Source organism: Protopterus annectens, chromosome 12.part0 (genome assembly GCF_019279795.1).
Source record: "Protopterus annectens isolate FY-2018-M chromosome 12.part0, PAN1.0, whole genome shotgun sequence".
NCBI lineage: Eukaryota > Metazoa > Chordata > Ceratodontiformes > Protopteridae > Protopterus > Protopterus annectens.
In genome coordinates this window covers 419,643,754-419,661,979 of record NC_056746.1, presented here as the reverse complement: position 1 = coordinate 419,661,979, position 18,226 = coordinate 419,643,754, and the positions used below count along the sequence as shown (strand labels likewise).

The 18,226-nt window shown below is 43.2% G+C and overlaps 1 protein-coding gene across 1 annotated transcript in view; it reads right to left on the bottom strand.

The window, feature by feature from the left end:
- UNKL (unk like zinc finger) overlaps positions 1-18,226 on the bottom strand; it is a 2,026,838-nt gene that overhangs the window by 947,905 nt on the left and 1,060,707 nt on the right. The window contains exons 9-10 of the mRNA XM_044089534.1: positions 13,201-13,386; positions 6,891-6,953 (exon numbers count right to left, since the gene is read on the bottom strand). Coding sequence (XP_043945469.1) covers positions 6,891-6,953; positions 13,201-13,386 — 249 coding nt within the window. The remainder of the gene's footprint in view (positions 1-6,890; positions 6,954-13,200; positions 13,387-18,226) is intronic.

Below are 18,226 nucleotides of genomic sequence, written 5' to 3'. Positions count from 1 at the left end.
GCTCTGGATTTAGAAAAAATAGGCAAGTGGTAATGCTTGGTGAAGGTATGTACAGTGCTCCAGGTAGCAGCTTTGAGGATGTCCCTTTTAGGGACACCTCTACGAAAGGCTGTAGCAGTAGATGCAGCCCTGGTGGAATGTGATCTTATCCCCTGTGGGGTAGGTTTTCCATGGTGCTTATAGCAGAAATTAATGCAATGGTCTAACCACATAGAAACGGTTTGCATTGAAATGGCCTTCCCCTCTGCCCCTACAGCAAAGGCAACAAGCAGCTGTTGTTTTTCTGAGAGGCTTAGTCCTGTCCAAATAAAATCTAAGTTCTCTGTGCACGTCCAAAGAGTGCAGTATTCGTTCTCCTTTGTTCAGTGGATTAGGAAAGAAAGTTAGCAAATGAATGGATTGATAAAGGGCCACACTGGATACCACCTTGGGCATAAAGGAAGGATTGTTCCTGAGGGACACCATGTCTGCATGGAAGATGATGAAAGGCTCCACTGCCATGACGGCCTGTAATTCAGACACTCTTCTTGCTGACGTGATGGCTAGAAGGAAGGCTGTTTTCCAAGAAAGGAATTTCAACTCTGTAGGTGCAGCTGGCTCAAAATGAGGTAGAGTGACCTTTCCAATACAAAGTTAAGGTCCCAGGCTGAAGTAGGGGCTCTCCTGGGTGGTCTTAAATTTTTGGTCCCTCTGAGGAATTGTTTCAGCAGGGGGTGAGAGAAGAGGGGTGACTCAGTATTATAATGTGCTGAAATGGCTGAGTTATGAATTTTAATTGATGAGAAGGAAAGGCACTTGTAGGGCATCTCTGTTAAGTATTGAAGAATATGCGGTAAGCTGGGCACGGTTGTGCCCATCCCCTGAAACTGACTCCAGGAACAGTATCTTTTCTACTTTTCAGCATAGGATTTTCTAGTACTAGGCCTCCTTGCCTCCAGAATGACATCTAGACCTGCTTACCGAGGAATGCTATTGGAGAGCTCAAGGAATTTAACCAGGCTGCAAGGTTCACGGTTTGGAGCTAGAGGTGCAGAATCTGGCCCTCCTGCTGGGACAGCAGGGAAAGGGATCTGAGGCAGGTGCCATGGTTCCAGCAGTGACATACTGCACAAGAGGGGGTACCAGTGCTGGCATGGCCAGTCGGGTGCAATCAGTATTGTCTTTGGTTTGTCCTGTTTGATCTTTAGCAGAACTTTCGAGAGGAGAGGCAGAGGGGGAAAGGCATAAACTGAGAGGCTTTCCCAGGTGAAGAACAGGGGCATCCATTTTCCAAGCTTGTCTGTGGGAAGTCCTTGTGCAGAAGATGTCCAATTAGTAGTTCTGAGGGGAGGCAAACAGGTCTATCTCTGTGTTTCCCCATTTGTTTCTCAAAATGTTGAATATCTTTGGTTGCAGTTTCCACTCGTGTGGGTCCATGAGATTTCTGCTTAGGTCGTCTGCCACTGAATTTACCTTGCGTGGCAGGAACTGAACTTGTAGGTGCACTTGGTAGCTCAAGGCTGTGTTCCACAGAGCCATGGCTAGTCTGCAGAGGGGATACGAGTTGATTCCCCCCTGCTTGTTTATGTACCACATAACAGTGGTGTTGTCTGTCTTTACCAATAATTGTCCTGGAAGAATGTGGCCCTTGAAGGTTGTCAGCGAATTCTGTACAGCTAACATTTCTTTTTGATTTATATGCAGGTGCATTTGTCTCTGGTTCCATTTGCCCTGAATGCACTGTCCTGCCAAATGAGTCCCCCATGCATAGTCTGATGCGTCTGTTGTTAGGGTTTGGGCGGCAGGGGGTAGAGTGAATGGCAGTCCCTTGTTGTGGTGGCAGGCCTCTGCCCACCAAAGGAACTCTGTCTTTATACAAGGAATGACAGGAATCATTGACTAAAGGTCCTGAGAATGTTTACACCATAGGCTTTTTAGATACCATTGTAGTTTCCTCATATGCAGTCTTGCATATGGAATTAGTAGAATGCAAGAGGTCATGAATCCCAGGGCTTGCAGGATTTTCCTTGCAGATAGCTGGGTCTTTGTGGCCAGTAGTTTGAAGTAGGCTGTCAAATAAACGTGTTTCTCTGGCGTGAGGTACGCCATCTGGGAAATTGTGTTCAAGCTTGCTCCCAGGAATACAATTTGTTGGCAGGGTACTAGATGAGACTATTTTCGTTTCTGGTGTACCCCAGTGAGGTTAGCAGTTTCTTTACAAATGCCAGATGATTTATTCGCATATCCTGGCTTTCTGTCTGATTTAGACAATCATCCAGGTATGGGTATATTTGAATATTTCTTTGCCTGCAAAATGCGATGACTGGAGCTAGGCACTTTGTGAATACCCTGGGCGCAGTAGATAAGCCAAAGGGAAGTACACAGAACTGACAGTGCATGTAGTCTGCTATGAAGCGTAGGTGTTTCCTGCAAAATTCCCTTTTTGGAATGTGCAGGTAAACTTCCTTTAAACCCAAGGTTGCCAACCAGGCATCTTTGCCTAGCATAGGAAGCAGCTGATGAAGAGTTAGCATTTTGAATTTTTGGATAACAAAAAGGTGTTTAGAATAAAAAGGTCCAGGAGCTGTCTTTTCTGGGTACCAGGAAAAGTCTTGAGTAAAAACTTTGTCCCCTTTCTTCTGCTGGGACAGGGTGAATAGCCCTGATACTTAGAAGAGACAGAACCTGCTGCTGAGCCTCTGCCCACTGATTTGGGGGTAGGTCTGGCCAACCGTTTGGGGTTGGTAAGGTGTGGAAGTGGAATATGTATCCTTGGGAAACTATATTTAAAATCCATTTGTCCCGAGTAATGAGTTCTCAGTTTTTTGCATGCAGGGCGATTTTTTTCTCCCTAAAGGAGCAGGCAGCTGTGCAGGGCTTGGAAGATTTAGGGTTAAGTAATACAGACAGTTTTCCATAGAGGGGTGTCTTACTACTTCCAGCTTTGGAAGTGGAAGCCCCCTACTGCTTAGGCCTGTGAGTACCTGGAGACTTGAGCCTAAGTGGTCTGCTTTTCCTGGGTTTGGACTGAGGCGGCCTAGAAGAGACAGGAAAGGACCAATTCTTAGAAGGCCAATGCCTACTAAAACTGGGAGGCTGTACTTGCAGGAAATCTTTAACAGTTTGTATAGATTTAGCTTTTTCCTCCATCTTTTTAAGTACTTCTTCTGCCTTGGTGCCAAACAGGCACTTTTGGTTCAAGGGAGCATACAGTAATTTAGCTTTAACATGATCTGGCAAATTTTGCTCCTTAAGCCAAGCATGCCTTTTAAGAACAGACCCAGTGACAGCAGCCCTGCAAGATGCTTCTAAAGAATCAAAACCACATTGCAAAGTACGTTTACCAACTTGTAGAGCAGAGTGCATTAAATCCTGTAATTCTTTATTTACAGCACAGTCAGAAATCAACATCATTTTCTGTTTAAGTAGTCCAATAATATGCTGCTGATACTTTTAACATATGAAACTGGCAGTTTAAGGCCCTAATGGCCAAAGTAGCAGAAGTGTATATAACTTCTTACCCCATCTGCCCAAGGCTCTGAAATCTCTGTCAGAGGAGGTAGAGTTTTTGGCAGTAGAAGCCTTAATGCCTTTAGGTCCCTGTGAAATGGTCTCTGGGTCCGCAGTAGATTTCTTGAAGAGGAACTTGTGAGAATCGGGTACTCTGTAATACCGGTCAGGTTTTCTCGGAGCTGGAGGTAAAGTGTCTGGGGCCAGGCTAGATTTCAAGAAGACATCATCTACAATGTCCAGGACAGGAGGGATAGCTAAAAGCCTGTGTTGAGGTAGGAGAAAGAATTCCCTAAGCCTGTTTTTGGAGTCAGAGTAATCCTGGCTTTCCCAGCAGAAATGCTCCCTAAGAGTGTGCAAGGTTTCACCAAAAAAAAAGATCTTCTGGAGGGGAAGCAGAGGGACTGGAGTCCTTTGCAACAGAATCCTCACAGGTGGATAAGGGCAAATCCTGGTAATCAGAAGAAACAGAAATTTCAGAATCCTGATCAGAAGAATCAGAAGGAAAATCAGTTCTAGGTTTCTTAGAGGGTGAAGGCTGGCTTTCCCTTATTAAAGTAATAAGGTCTTCAGCCATTCCAATCATTTGTTTTTTAGGCATATGGGCTTGACCATGCGGTTTGGATGTCGGTTTTCTAGGCGTGTGTCGAGTTTTATGCCTTGAAGAAGTAGATGGCATCGCTTTGAAATGCAAGTCAGTAGGCCTGAATACACCCTCAGAAGCCGATGCCTGCACAGCAGCTCCGGACCCATCCAAGGTAGAGACATCCGCAGGTTCCATAGTCTAAGAAGCATCTCACGGCATACAGGACTCCGAATGGGTCTCAGTAGAGGCCTGCAAATCTGAAGTAGCGGGTATCTGGGGCTGCGAAAGCGGCTCACTGAGTAATGGTTAACTGGCGACTTAGCTTACTGGAAGCGTCGTCGACAGCTTTGGACCTATGCAGTCTGTCTCGGTCTTCATCTTTATGTTTTTTCGGAATGTCGGTAGTCAGATGGCTTACCAAAGCCATTTCTGGATAATTGAACCAAGTACCGAAATAGTTTGATGCAAAAATGAACCGACGACGAATAGTTAGAGGATTGAATAAGGAACAAAACCGACAGCGAGGGACGTCGTGGTCCGGGCCTAAGCAAGAAATGCAGTACGAATGAAAATCTTTATGAGGTATTTAAGTTCCACAGGGAATACAATTGTTAACTTTTACTGACATCTGTTTACAGCAAGAAAAAGGATCCCCAATGGAGTACTTATCTTTTTTGAAGACTTCGGTTCTGAAACTCGAAAATGAAAATTTCAGGAGTCAGCCAACTGGCACTTGCGAACTGCTTCTGCTTCAGGCACCGTGCGGCAAGAAAGACTGATGTTATGGCGTCGGTTGCATGCTTTATACCCCTGATGATCTGACATCATGGAAGAAGAGACAGCATCCAACGCAGGACCCAAGACTTTGATATTCAGGCCGGCTGAGGGCTACCTGCAGGAAAACAACCCAAATGTAATGACTGCAACAGTGAAACATGAAGAACATTTAGGAAAGTACATGTTTTGCGGTACTGCAGAGATTCAGGCAAAAGCAGACCACAACCAGGATCTTTAGCAATTCAAGTGTAGCAGAGTGGTACTTGAGATTGTGGTAAGATGAAGAAAAATTCCTTACAGACAACCTAACAGAACTACAGTGGCACTATGGGCCAGCCATGCAGACTCTCAAAGTAAGAATGAATGAGTGGTAAACACAACATGGGACTATGCAAACTAAGCAGATGAGGCTAAACTGTGGGGTTCTTTCTACTTATTTCTATTCCAGAAAAATGGTAACAAGAAAGGAAAAAAATATGAAGAGAATACTGTAGAGGAACTTGTGGCAAAATACTCATTATATTATATATATATATATATATATATATATATATATATATATATATATATATATATACATAGATAGATAGATAGATATATATATAAATATATGTATTTATTTTTTGCAATGGACTACTCGTCAGTAACTTGTACATGTAAAGGAAAGACAGAACAAACTCCAGAAGCACAAAGAAAGATACTGCATGTCTAACAAAAAAAATGATCGGGGTGAAAATAACTCTGAATAAGGACTGCTGAGTGGGAGTCTGCACTTATTTTTTTTTTTTTTTGTGTACTTATTTTTTGCAATGGACTACTCTTCAGTAACTTGTACATGTAAAGGAAAGACAGAACAAACTCCAGAAGCACAAAGAAAGATACTGCATGTCTAACAAAAAAAATGATCGGGGTGAAAATAGAATAAGGACTGCTGAGTGGGAGTCTGCACTTAAGAGAAATTGTAACTTGCAAAAGTTAACATGAAAAGTGGTACAAATAATTAGTGGTCAGAAGCAACATGTTAAACAAAAAAAAACCCAGTGTCACTGAGCAACCAAATAAGGTTAGAAAGAGGCAGGAAGGAGGGCAAAAGTGTTATGTGATTTTATCCCAAAGAGATACTTAATGACTGACTCCATGTTTTGCTTAAGTAAAACTCCATATTTCTAACGTGTTTAAATGTGTGTGTGTGTGTGTGTGTATATATATATATACACACACACACACACACACACACACACACACACACACACACACACACACACTCGCTACAATGTTTTGACGAAGAGCACTTTCATTTGTCTGATACAATCCTGAAAAGGACAGGCATGTTACAGAATGGGAGCACACCTGCACAATCGAAAGGCAAGGGGTAGACAACTAGTCCTCAAGGGATACAGCCTATCATAGATGAAGAGCCAGCCATAATAACATGCAAAAGTATACATCAGTCCACAAAATCAGTGGCATGAACAAAACATGTGAACCATGCCAGCAATCAGAATGGCCACCTACTTTCAGACAGTAACCACAGAAGGCCAAGAAGTCTTGTGACAGCCAGCTTGCACTCTGGCTCTCACCAGGTGGGGAAATGATCACATTGCAGTTACTAGCATCATATGGTATTTCAACATTATGAAAGCTCCTACTTAAAAACTGTCATATTCAAAGTAAAAGGACTGGGAGTATCTAATTAAATATTAATGTTATTTTCTCCAATCTATACTACCTACGTGGGTGCATTCATTCCACCTCTTAAACCAACCTACTGGAAATGTGTGCATTTCAGGAGTTGTTAGGAAGATGAATAAGTACTAGGAAGGAAAAGAAAGATGCCTCCTACAACCACATCCATACATCTAAAGCTTAAGAAGGAAAAGCCATTACAGAAAAATGCAAACTGGATAGTAAAAAGTCTACTGCAGACTTCAAATACACAGAATGCAACAATGAAGCATTCACACCAAAATATCAGTGTGCATTTTTAAGCCAACATCTTATGTTATTTATAAAGTCAAAGTTTTTTTAATCACTGTACCTGCTTATTTTCTTGATCATTTAATTTCTGATCATTTTCTGTCTGGTTCTTATGTTGTTTTGCCTATCAAAGAAATCAAAGTAACTAAGACATGCAAATAGCAGAATACTGCTTTCAGTGCCTATAAGATTCCACAATACGCTTAAAAATGTTAGCCTTCTCAATCTGCACACTTATCTAAACAGGAAAAAAAATGGTTCAGTAGTTAAATATATAAATCTTTCAAGGTCTTTCTACAGGGTCTTATACAAAAATGTCTACAACTTACCCCCTTCAGGCAAATTAGAATCTTCATTAGCTGCCTGCATGGCTCTGGAAGACAATGGGAAAGTACAGTTGTGTACACTTACCATAAATGTAGATGTATAAGTGCATTCATTGTTGCAGTCATTACATTTGGATAATCTGCTGGCAGGTTGCCCTCAGTCGGCCTGATTAACAAAGTCTTGGGTCCTGTGTCGGTTGCTTTACCTTCTTCCATGAAGTCAGGTCATCAGGGGTATAAAACATGCAGCCAACGCCATTACATCAGTTTTTCTTGCCCCAGATGTCAGGAGCCCCCCAAATGGGAAGCAAAATATATATAAGTAATTAAAAACACAAAAATATACCTCCAAACAAAAGCAAATACACCAAAAAGGCTTTTAAGCATAATAAAAGAAAGTAGAGGTATAGTAAGAGAAAACAGGGGGCTGGAGGGAGGGTAACTAGGACTGCAACATCTACATTATAAGTGTACACAACTGTACTATGTTCTTCGCGTTTCACTGTTGCAGTCATTACATTTGGGTAGTTTCCCAAAACTATGGTTGGGAGGATGGATTTATACAGCATTAGGACCAGCTATAAGGCCCTGCAAAACAGCAGTGGCAAAGCCAGCTCTGGATTTAGAGAAAATTGGTAAGTGATGATGCTTGGTGAAAGTATGAACTGAACTCCAGGTAGTAGCTTCTAGAATATCCCTGGTAGGAACACCTCTGAGAAAGGCTGTTGAAGTAGATGCAGCCCTGTTGGAATGAAATCCGATCCCCTGGGGGACAGGTTTTCCATGGTGCTTATAGCAGAAATTAATACAATGGCTTATCCATTTAGAAATGGTTTGTTTTGAAATAGCCTTCCCCTCTGCCCCTGCAGCAAATGCTACCAGCAGTTGTTCAGATTTTCTTCGAGATTTAGTGCTCTCCAAGTAGAATCTAAGTTGTCTGTGCACATCCAATGAATGCAGGATCCGCTCCCCCTTGTTCTGTGGATTGGAAAAAAAAGTTGGCAAATGAATGGACTGATTAAGAGCCACACTGGATATCACCTTGGGCATGAAGGATGGATTGGTCCTGAGTGACCCCCTGTCCGCATGAAAGATGATGAAAGGCTCCACTGCCATAAGGGCCTGTAATTCAGATATCCTTCTAGCTGAAGTGATTGCTAAAAGGAAGGCTGTTTTCCAGGAAAGAAATTTTAAGTCTGCAGAGCAGCTGGCTCGAAAGGAGGTGGAGTGAATTTCTCCAATACAAAGTTAAGGTCCCAGGCAGGGGTTGGAGTTCTCCTGAGTGGTCTCAAGTTTTTGGCCCCTTTGAGATACTGCTTTAACAGAGGATGAGAGAAGAAGGGGAGTCTGTGTTGTAATAAGCTGAAATGGCTGAGGCATGGATTTTTATGGAGGAAAAAGACAGGCCCTTGTGAAGCATCTCAGTTAAGTATTGCAAAATCTGAGGTAAATTGGGCACTGCTGTGCTCATCCCTTGAGAGTGATTCCAGGCACAGAATCTTTTCCATTTGTCAGCAAAAGATTTTCTAGTACTAATTCTTCTCGCCTCCAAAATGACATCCATCACAGGTTTGCTGAGGGACGCTAAGGAGGAATTTAAATGATTAACCAAGCTGCAAGATTCAATGTTTGGAGCTGAGGGTGCAGAACTTGGTTCTCCTGCTGAGACAGTAAGGAAGGTGTCTGAGGCAGGTGCCATGGAGAAATCTGTGACGCACTGCGCTGGAGTGGGTACCAGTGTTGGAGAGGCCAGTCTGGAGCAATCACAATCATTCTTGGTTTATCTTGTTTGACTCTTAGTAGAACTTTGGAGAGCAGAGGCAGAGGGGGAAAGGCATAGACCAGCTGAAGGACAGAGCATCCACTTTACAGGCTTTTTTGTGAAGAGTTCTTGTGCAAAATTTGTCCATCTGGTAGTTCTGGGGTGAGGCAAAAAGATCTATGTCTGGGCTCTCCCATTTGCGTGTCAACAGGTTGAAAATCCGTGGTTCCAGTTTACATTCTTGTGGGTCCATGAGATTTCTGCTTAGTTCATCTGCCAGAATATTCAGCTTTCCTGGCAGGAATTGAGCTTGTAGTTGTATTTGGTAGCTCAAGGCCGTGTTCCACAATGCCATGGCTTGTCTGCAGAGGGGGTAGGAATGTTTATGTACCACATAACCATGGTGTTGTCTGTCTTTACCATTAGTTGTCCTGGATGAAGGTAGTCCTTGAAAGCTGTCAGTGCATTCTGTACAGCTAGCATTTCTTTTTGATTGATATGAAGGTGCATTTGATTTGGGCTCCATTTGCCCTGAATGCACTTCCCTGCCAGATGAGCCCCCCATGCCTAGTCTGATGAGTCTGTAGTTATGGTTTGGGCGGCATGGGGTGGTGTGAATGGCAGTCCCTTGTTTTGGTGGCAGGCCTCAGCCCACCATAGGAACTCTAGGCGCAGGCAAGGAATAATAGGAATCATTGTTTCCAGGCTGTGACAATGTTGACTTCATAAACTTTTTAAGTACCACTGAAGTTTCCTCATATGCAGTCTTGCATATGGAATTAGAAGAACGCAGGAGGCCATGAACCCCAAGGCTTGCAGTATTTGTCTTGCAGATAGCAGGGTTTTTGTGGCCACCTGTTTGAAGTAAGTCACCAATGAATTTGCTTTTCTGGCCTAAGGAAAGCCATCTGGGCAGTTGTATTCAAGCTTGCACCCAGGAATGTAATTTTTTGAGTGGGTACCAGTTGTGATTTCTTTTCATTTATGCTGTACCCTAGACAAGTTAGAACCCTTTTTACAAACGCCAAATGTTTTAGAAGAATGGCCTGGTTTTCTGCCTGAATTAGACAATCGTCCAGGTATGGATATATTTGAATACTTCTTTGCCTGCAAAATGCAATTACTGGAGCCAGGCACTTTGTGAATGCCCTGGGCACAGTAGACAAGCCAAAGGGCAATGCAGCGAACTGATAATGCATGCAGCCTGCTTTAAAGCGTAGGTATCTTCTGCAAGATTCCCTGATTGGGATATGCAGCTAAGCCTCTTTTAAGTCTAGAGTTGCCAACCAGGCATCCTTGCCTAGCATAGGAAGTAACTGGTGAAGAGTCAGCATCTTGAATTTTGGAATGTCCAGAAAGGTGTTTAGAGTAGACATGTCCAGAACTGGACGCCATGATTTGTCTTTTCTGGGTACCAGAAAAAGTCTGGAATAGAAACCTTGTCCCTTTTCCTCTTTTGGTACTAGTTGAATAGCCCCCACATTTAGAAGGGGAAGTACTTGTTTCTGAGCCTCTGCCCACTGATTTGGGGGCAGGTCTGGCCACCCATTCAGAGTTGGCAACGTGTGGAAATTAAATCTGTATCCCTGGGACACTATATTTAAAACCCATTTGTCCTGGGTTATAAGTTGCCAGTTTTTTGCATGAAGAGCCAGTTTCCCCCCCAAAGGGGCAGCTGATAGGTAAGTGCTTGGTAATTTTAAAGGAAAGTCATTGAGACTGTTTACCATAGGGTGGTGTCTTGTCATTTCCAGATTTGGAAGTGGAAGCCCCCCATTGCTTATTTCTGAAAGTCCCTTGGGACTGAAACCTGGTGCTTTTGGAGTTTCTGGGTTTGGCTTGAGTGGCTCTGGTAGGAGCTGGAAAGGACCAGTTCTTAGTAGGCCAGTGCCTACTGAATCTTGGAGGTTGTACTTGTAAGAAATCTTTCACAGTTTGCAGAGATTTAGCTTTATCTTCCATCTTTTATAGAACGTCTTCAGCCTTATTGCCAAACAGACAGTCCTGCTGCAAAGAAGCACCCAACAGTTTTGCTTTAACATGATCAGGCAGAGATTGCTCCTTAAGCCAAGCATGCCTTCTAAGCACAGAACTAATAACAGCAGCCCTGCAAGAGGCCTCTAAAGAATCAAAACCACATTGCAAAGTATGCTTTCCAACTTGTTCAGCTGAATGCAATAAATCCTGTAAATCTTTATTTTCCACACAGTCAGAAATCAACATCATTTTCTGTTTTAGCAGTCCCATGATATGCTGTTGATATTTTGGCATATGGAATTGACAGTTTAAAGCCCTGATTGCCAAGGTTGCAGAAGTATAAACCTTTTTTACCCCATCTATCCAGCGCCCTGGAGTCTCTATCAGAAGGGGTAGGATTTTTAGCATTAGAAGCCTTAATTCCCTTGGGGCCCTGAGAAATGGTTTCAGGGTCCGCAACAGAATTTTTTAAAAGGAATTTGTGGGACTCAGGAACCTTGTAGTAGCTGTCTGGTCTACTAGGGGCCGGAGGAAGGGAATAAGGGGCCATCCTGGATTCCGAAAACACATCAACAATGTCTAGTACAGGAGGTATAGCCAAAGGCCTATGTTGAGGAAGAAGGAAATCCCTAAGCCTCTTTTTGGATTCAGAAAAATCCTGACTTTCCCAGTGGAAATGCTCCCTTAAGGTATGTAGTTTCCCCAAAAGAAAAATCCTCTGGGGGAGAAGCAGAGGGAATGGAACCCTCTGCATCAGAGTAAGGAGGTATGGACAAATCCAGATTAGAAGAGTCAGAAGAAAAAGTCCTGTTCAGAATATTCATAGTCAAGTTCAGCCCTAGGCCTCTTAGAAGGGGGGGGGGGGGTTTGACTACCCCTGATTAGAGTAATTAAATCTTCAGCCATTTTGATAATTTGTTTTTTAGGCATAGGGGCCTGAACATGTGGCCTGGGCAACGGTTTTATAGAGACAGATCGAGATTTAGGCCTTAGTATTGAAGGTGGAGTCGGTTTAATATGCAAGTCTGTAGGCCTGAATGCATCCCTCAGAAGCCGGTGCCTGCACAGCGGCTCCGGACCCCATCCAAGGTAGAGACATCCACGGGTTCCTTAGGTGAAGCATCTCATGGCATACCGGACTCTGAATGGGTCTCAGTAGAGGCCTGCAAATCAGAAGTAGCAGGTATCAGGGGCTGCAAAAGCACCTCACTGAGTACCGGCGAACTGGCGACTGGCTTAGAAGCGTCGTCGGCAGATTTGGACCTCAACGGCTAGTCTCTGTCTTTTTCTTTGCGTTTTTTTGGTATTCCGATAGTCGGATGACTAACCGACGTCATTTCTGGATAATTAAACCGAGAATCGAAGTATTTAGAAGCAAAAATGTACCGACGATGGATGGTGCGCTGATTAAATAAAGCACAAACCCGACAGCAAGGTATGTCGTGGTCAGGGCCTAGGCAAGGAATACAGTACAAATGAAAATCCTTATGAGATATTTGCTTCCCACAAGTAATACAATTATTAACTTTTACTGACATTGGTAAGGAGCAAGAAAAAGTTTCCCCAATGGGGTACTTAGCTTTTAGTTGAAGACTTTGGTTCTGAAACTCGAAAATGAAAACTTCTGGAGTCGGCCAACTGACACTTGCGGACTGCTTCTGTTTCGGGCACCGTGCGGCAAGAAAGACTGGGGTAATGGCATCGGCTGCATGTTTTATACCCCTGACAACCTGATGTCATGGAAGAAGGGACAGCAACCGACCCAGGACCCAAGACTTTGTTAACCAGGCCGACTGAGGGCAACCTGCAAGCAGATTACTCAAATGTAATGACTGCAACAGTGAAACACGAAGAACATCTAAAAGAGCTAAAAGAGATGTCCCTTTGGGATGAGCACACTTTAAATGTAAAATTTACTGCAATGCCAGAAAGGCCGGGTTTGCACTTTTTTAGAAAACCTATGAAATGGATCTACTCCAGAAACGGGTGTATATTTCTAACCGCCACATCTCCAGAAGTCCTCCTTCAATCTCTTTAGTACCACTGAAACTTAGCACAGCTCATTCTGCATAATTATTTTAACTCTGGTGTCTGCTTGCTGCATACTATACATGTCCAGTATGTGTTACAAAGCAGAGCTGTGTGTGGATTTTAAGAAAATATACTAGGAGTAATTCCTCCACTACTCAAAATCGAGCAAATTTATCACCTTTGTCATATGAAGGGGTGCAAATGGCTTCCATGACACCACTAATGCTACTATACACAGCAAGACAAAAACAAACAAAAAAAAATAATGCATGTACCTGATCTTCACGTTCAAATCCTGGAGCTTTTGGATATGTAGAAGTTGGTGATGAAACAGATGATGTTGACTCTGAACATAAACTACCATTTGTAAAGGATTTTGGTCTGCTAATAGGTCCAAGAGGTGACAAAGAACTGCTGCTACCAGAACTTGATATTACTGTTGGACTACTAGAACAGGAAACCTATGGGGAAACAAAAAAACAGAAGTTATGCAAGGTATCCATTATAATAACATACCTGGGTGTTTCACACAGTAGATCAATAATCTGTAGAATGACCTTTAAAGTCTCAAGCACTGGTACCAATGTCAGTCTTTTCCTGCAATTCATGTAGGGGGCCACATTCACCTGTATCACTGAGTTAATGATGCCAGTTCAAGAAGGGCGGCATTACCCCCTTCTTCAGCACTTATCCATGTTCCCCATGTTTAGTTGAAGCCTGCAAAGGCCCTATCTAGATACTGCTTTATTTCTTTCTTCCTGAATTTTGTGTTTTATTCAACATATTAAAATAAAAAATCTAGATAATAATGCTTCATTTTTACTCAAGTAGAATTATGGAGCTACAGACAGTGGGTATATGAATGGGGAGTTCTACTACAAAACACTCCCTGAAACAAGATACAAAAGTTATATGAGGTTTTCATCATAATAATGGAAGGTCAAGGAAATTCTCCTGTAGGACAGCCTCTAACTTCTGAAGCAGTTCATTGGGAGACAAAAAAAAGTACAGTTTTGTACCTACCATAAATGTAGATGTTCGAGTGTTCACACTGCTGCAGTCATTACACTTGGGTTATCCTGCCGCAAGGTGGTCCCGCAGTCGGCCAGAGTTCCAAAGTCTTGGTCCGGCATCGGTTGCTGTCGCTTCTTCCCTGACGTCAGTGCGCCAGGGGTATATAAGATGCATCCGATGCCATTTTCTTCAGTTTTTCTTGCCCCAGATGTCAGGTGCCCCCAAGTAGGTAGGCAATACATATTGCTAATAAAAAATATACATATAAAATAAAAACAATACCTTCAGTTACAAGCAAATACACCATAAAAGTTGTACAGGATAGAAAGGTATAGATAAGTCCAGCTAGTTCAGGGGAGATGAAGGGAGGGTAACCTGGACTGCAGCAGTGTGAACACTCGAACATCTACATTTATGGTAGGTACAAAACTGCTGCAGTCATTACACTTGGGTAGAATCCCAAAGCTAAGGTTGGGTGGCTGGTCTATAAAGAGTTAGGATTGGCTATGTGGCCCTGCAGAACTGCAGTGGCAAATCCTGCTCTGGATTTAAGAGTAAAGAGGCAGGTGGTAATGCTTGGTAAAGGTGCGCACTGAACTCCAAGTTGCAGCCTCCAAAATTTCCTTAGTACGTACACCTCTGAGAAAGGCTGTTGAAGTGGCTGTTGCCCTGGTGGAATGTGGCCTAATGTTATTTGGGACTGATTTTCCATGCTGTGTGTAGCAGTAACGAATACAGTGTCCTATCCATTTGGATATCGTCTGCTTTGAGATAGCCTTGCCCTGTGACCCTGCAGCATATGCTACAAACAGTTGCTCAGTTTTCCTGAAAGCTTTTGTTTTGTCCAAGTAGAAGCATAGCTGCCTGTGTATATCCAAAGAATGCAGAAGTTTCTCCCCTTTATTCTGGGGGTTTAGATAAAAAGTTGGCAAATGGATGGCTTGGTTAAGAATCACACTAGATATCACTTTTGGCATAAAGGTAGGGTTTGTCCTTAAAGAAACCCTGTCCTGATGAAAAATTATAAAAGGTTCCACTGCCATTAATGCCTGTAGCTCTGAGACTCTTCGTGCTGAAGTTACTGCCAGGAGCAGAGCTGTTTTCCATGATAAAAAAATTTAGATCGGCTGTATTGGCTGGCTCAAAAGGTGGTAGGGTCAGTTTTTCCAAAACGAAATTGAGGTCCCAAGTTGGTGCTGGTGCTCTCAGGGGCAGTCTTATGTTTTTAGCCCCTCTGAGGTACTGCTTTAGCAAGGGATGAGAGAATAAAGGAGGATCCATGTTGTAATGTGCTGAAATGGCAGAGGCATGGATCTTAATTGATGAGAAGGATAGGCCTCTGTCCAGCATCTCAGTTAAGTATTGTAAAATCTGAGGAATGTTTGGAACAAGAGGATCTAGGCTTTGAGCCCGGTTCCAGGTGCAGAATCTCTTCCATTTTTCTGAGTAAGCTTTCCTGGTGCTAGGCCTCCTGGCCTCCAAAATGACATCCATAACAGCTTGAGAGAGAGGTGTTGCCTGTTTGACTAATGTATCTGCAATGCAGCCAGGTTTAGGGTTTTGAGCTGACCGTGCAGGATCTGATTGTTTTGTTGAGTCAGAAGGTGTGGAATTTGAGGCAAAATCCATGGTGGGCCTTGAGCCAAGTTCCTTAAGATAGGGTACCAGTGCTGGCGTGGACAGTCTGGAGCAATCAGGATCATCTGTGGTTTTTCTTGTCTGGCTTTTAGGAGTACCTTTGAAAGGAGAGGCAGTGGCGGGAAGGCATAAACTTTTAGGTTTTTCCAGCTGAACAAAAGAGCATCCACTTTCCATGCTTGTTTGTGAAAAGTCCTTGTGCAGAATTTTTGTCGTTTGCAATTCAGTGGGGAGGCAAAAAGATCTATGTCTGGGCATCCCCATTTTTGCGTTAACATGCTGAAGATTTGTGGATTCAACTTCCATTTGTGAGGGTCCATGATATTTCTGCTTAGGTCGTCTGCCAGAGTACTTTTCTTTCTTGGCAGGAATTGTGCTTGCAGGTGAACTTGATACATTAGAGCTGTGTTCCACAAGGTCATGGCTTGCCTGCATAGGGGATAAGAATGAGTGCCCCCTTGCTTGTTTATGTACCACATTACTGTGGTGTTGTCTGTCTTTAGTAATAATTGTCCTGGATGCAGAAGGTCCTTGAAAGCTGTTAGGGCATTTTGAACAGCCAACATCTCTTTCTGATTGATGTGAAGATGCATTTGGTCTGTGGTCCACTTGCCCTCAAAGCATTTTCCTGCCATGTGTGCTCCCCAGGCGTAATTCGAAGCATCTGTTGTTAGAGTTTGCCTGGCTATGGGTTGGGTAAAAGGCTGACCCTTGTTTAGGTGACATGCCTGTGCCCACCATCGAAACTCCTGTTGTAGGCAGGGAATCATTGGTATTACTGCTTCTAAACTGTGAGAGTGTTGAGTCCAAACACTTTTTAGACACCAATGTAATTTCCTCATATGCAGTCTGGCATATGGTATTAGTAGTATGCAGGATGCCATGAATCCCAGGGCCTGCAGAATTTTTCTTGCAAGGAGATGGGACTTTTTTGCCAGTAATTGAAAATATTGAGTTAGTTGAACTTGTTTGTCTGGCGTGAGGTAAGCCATCTGGGCCGTTGTATTTAAGCTGGCACCCAAGAATATAATCTGTTGCAAGGGAACTAGTTTTGACTTCTTTTCGTTTACTGTGTACCCTAGAGAAATTAGCAACCTTTTTACAAATGCCAGATGCTGTAGAAAAATGTCCTTTGTTTCTGTTTGAATGAGGCAGTCGTCCAGGTATGGATATATTTGAATTCCTTTTTGTCTGCAAAATGCAATTACTGGTGCCAGGCACTTTGTGAAGACCCTGGGCGCAGTAGATAAGCCAAAGGGCAGTGCAGAGAATTGGTAGTGCATTGTACCAGCTTTGAATCTGAGGTATCTTCTGCAATTTTGTCTGATAGGGACATGCAGGTATGCCTCTTTGAGGTCCAGAGTAACAAGCCAAGCCTTCTTGCCCAGCATGGGTAGAAGCTGCTGTAATGTCAACATTTTGAATTTTGGAATATCCAGGTAAGTATTCAGAATTGAAAGGTCTAGTATGGGCCTCCAGGTCCTGTCCTTTCTGGGGACCAGGAAGAGTCTTGAGTAAAATCCTTGTCCTTGTTCTTGTTGTGGTACTTTTTGAATAGCGCTCATGTCCATGAGGGCTGAAATGTGTTTTTGTGCCTCTGCCCATTGATTTTGTGGCAGGTCTGGCATTCTTTTTAGCCTTGGTAAAGTATGAAAGTGGAACCTGTAACCTTGACACAATATTCAGAACCCATTTGTCTTGAGTGATTGTTTGCCAGTTTTGAGAAAAAAGTGCTAGTTTTCCCCCTAAGGGGGCTTCCAAAAGGGACATGCTTGGCGTACGAAGGGGAAAGTCATTGTGACTGTTTCCTGTAAGTTTGAGACTTGTCCTCACCTCCTTTTGGGGTTGAGGTGCCCCACTGTCGTTGTCTGTTTGAGCCTTGGGGTTGAGATCTGCCTCTTGGGCGTCTGTATCTGCCTCTCTGTGGCCTGTCTGACACTGGAAAGGACCAATTCTTTGTTGGCCAATTTCTGCTAAACCGAGGTGGCTGTACCTGTAAGAAATCCTTGACTGTTTGCATAGATTTAGCTTTATCCTCCATTTTCTTTAACACCTCTTCTGCCTTAACACCAAACAAGGTATCATGCTGTAAAGGAGCATCCAATAATTTTGCCTTAACATGATCAGGTAAACTCTGTTCTTTTAACCAAGCAGGTCTTCGAATCACAGAACCTGTAAGTGCGGCTCTACAAGAGGCCTCTAAAGAATCAAAACCACACTGCTGAGTATGTTTTCCCACCTGTTCAACTGCATGCAATACATCCTGCATTTCTTTACAAACAGGAGCTTCTGAGCTTGCAAGCATTTTCTGTTTTAACTGAGCCATTAAATATTGCTGGTACTTAAGCATGTGAAAATGGCAATTTAAAGCTCTTACTGCTAAAGTTGCAGAAGTGTATACTTTCTTCCCCCATCTATCCAAAGCTGTGGAATCTCTGTCAGACGGTACTGGATTTTTTTGCAATGGAAGCCTTAACCCCTTTTGGACCCTGGGAAATAGTTTCTGGATCAGCAGAAGGGTTTTTTTGTAAAGAAACTTGTGAGAGTCAGGGACTCTAATACCTATCTGGCTTGGCTGGAGCAGGGGGCAAAGAATCAGGAGATAAGCTGGATTCAGAGAACACATCATTAACAATATCTAGCACAGGC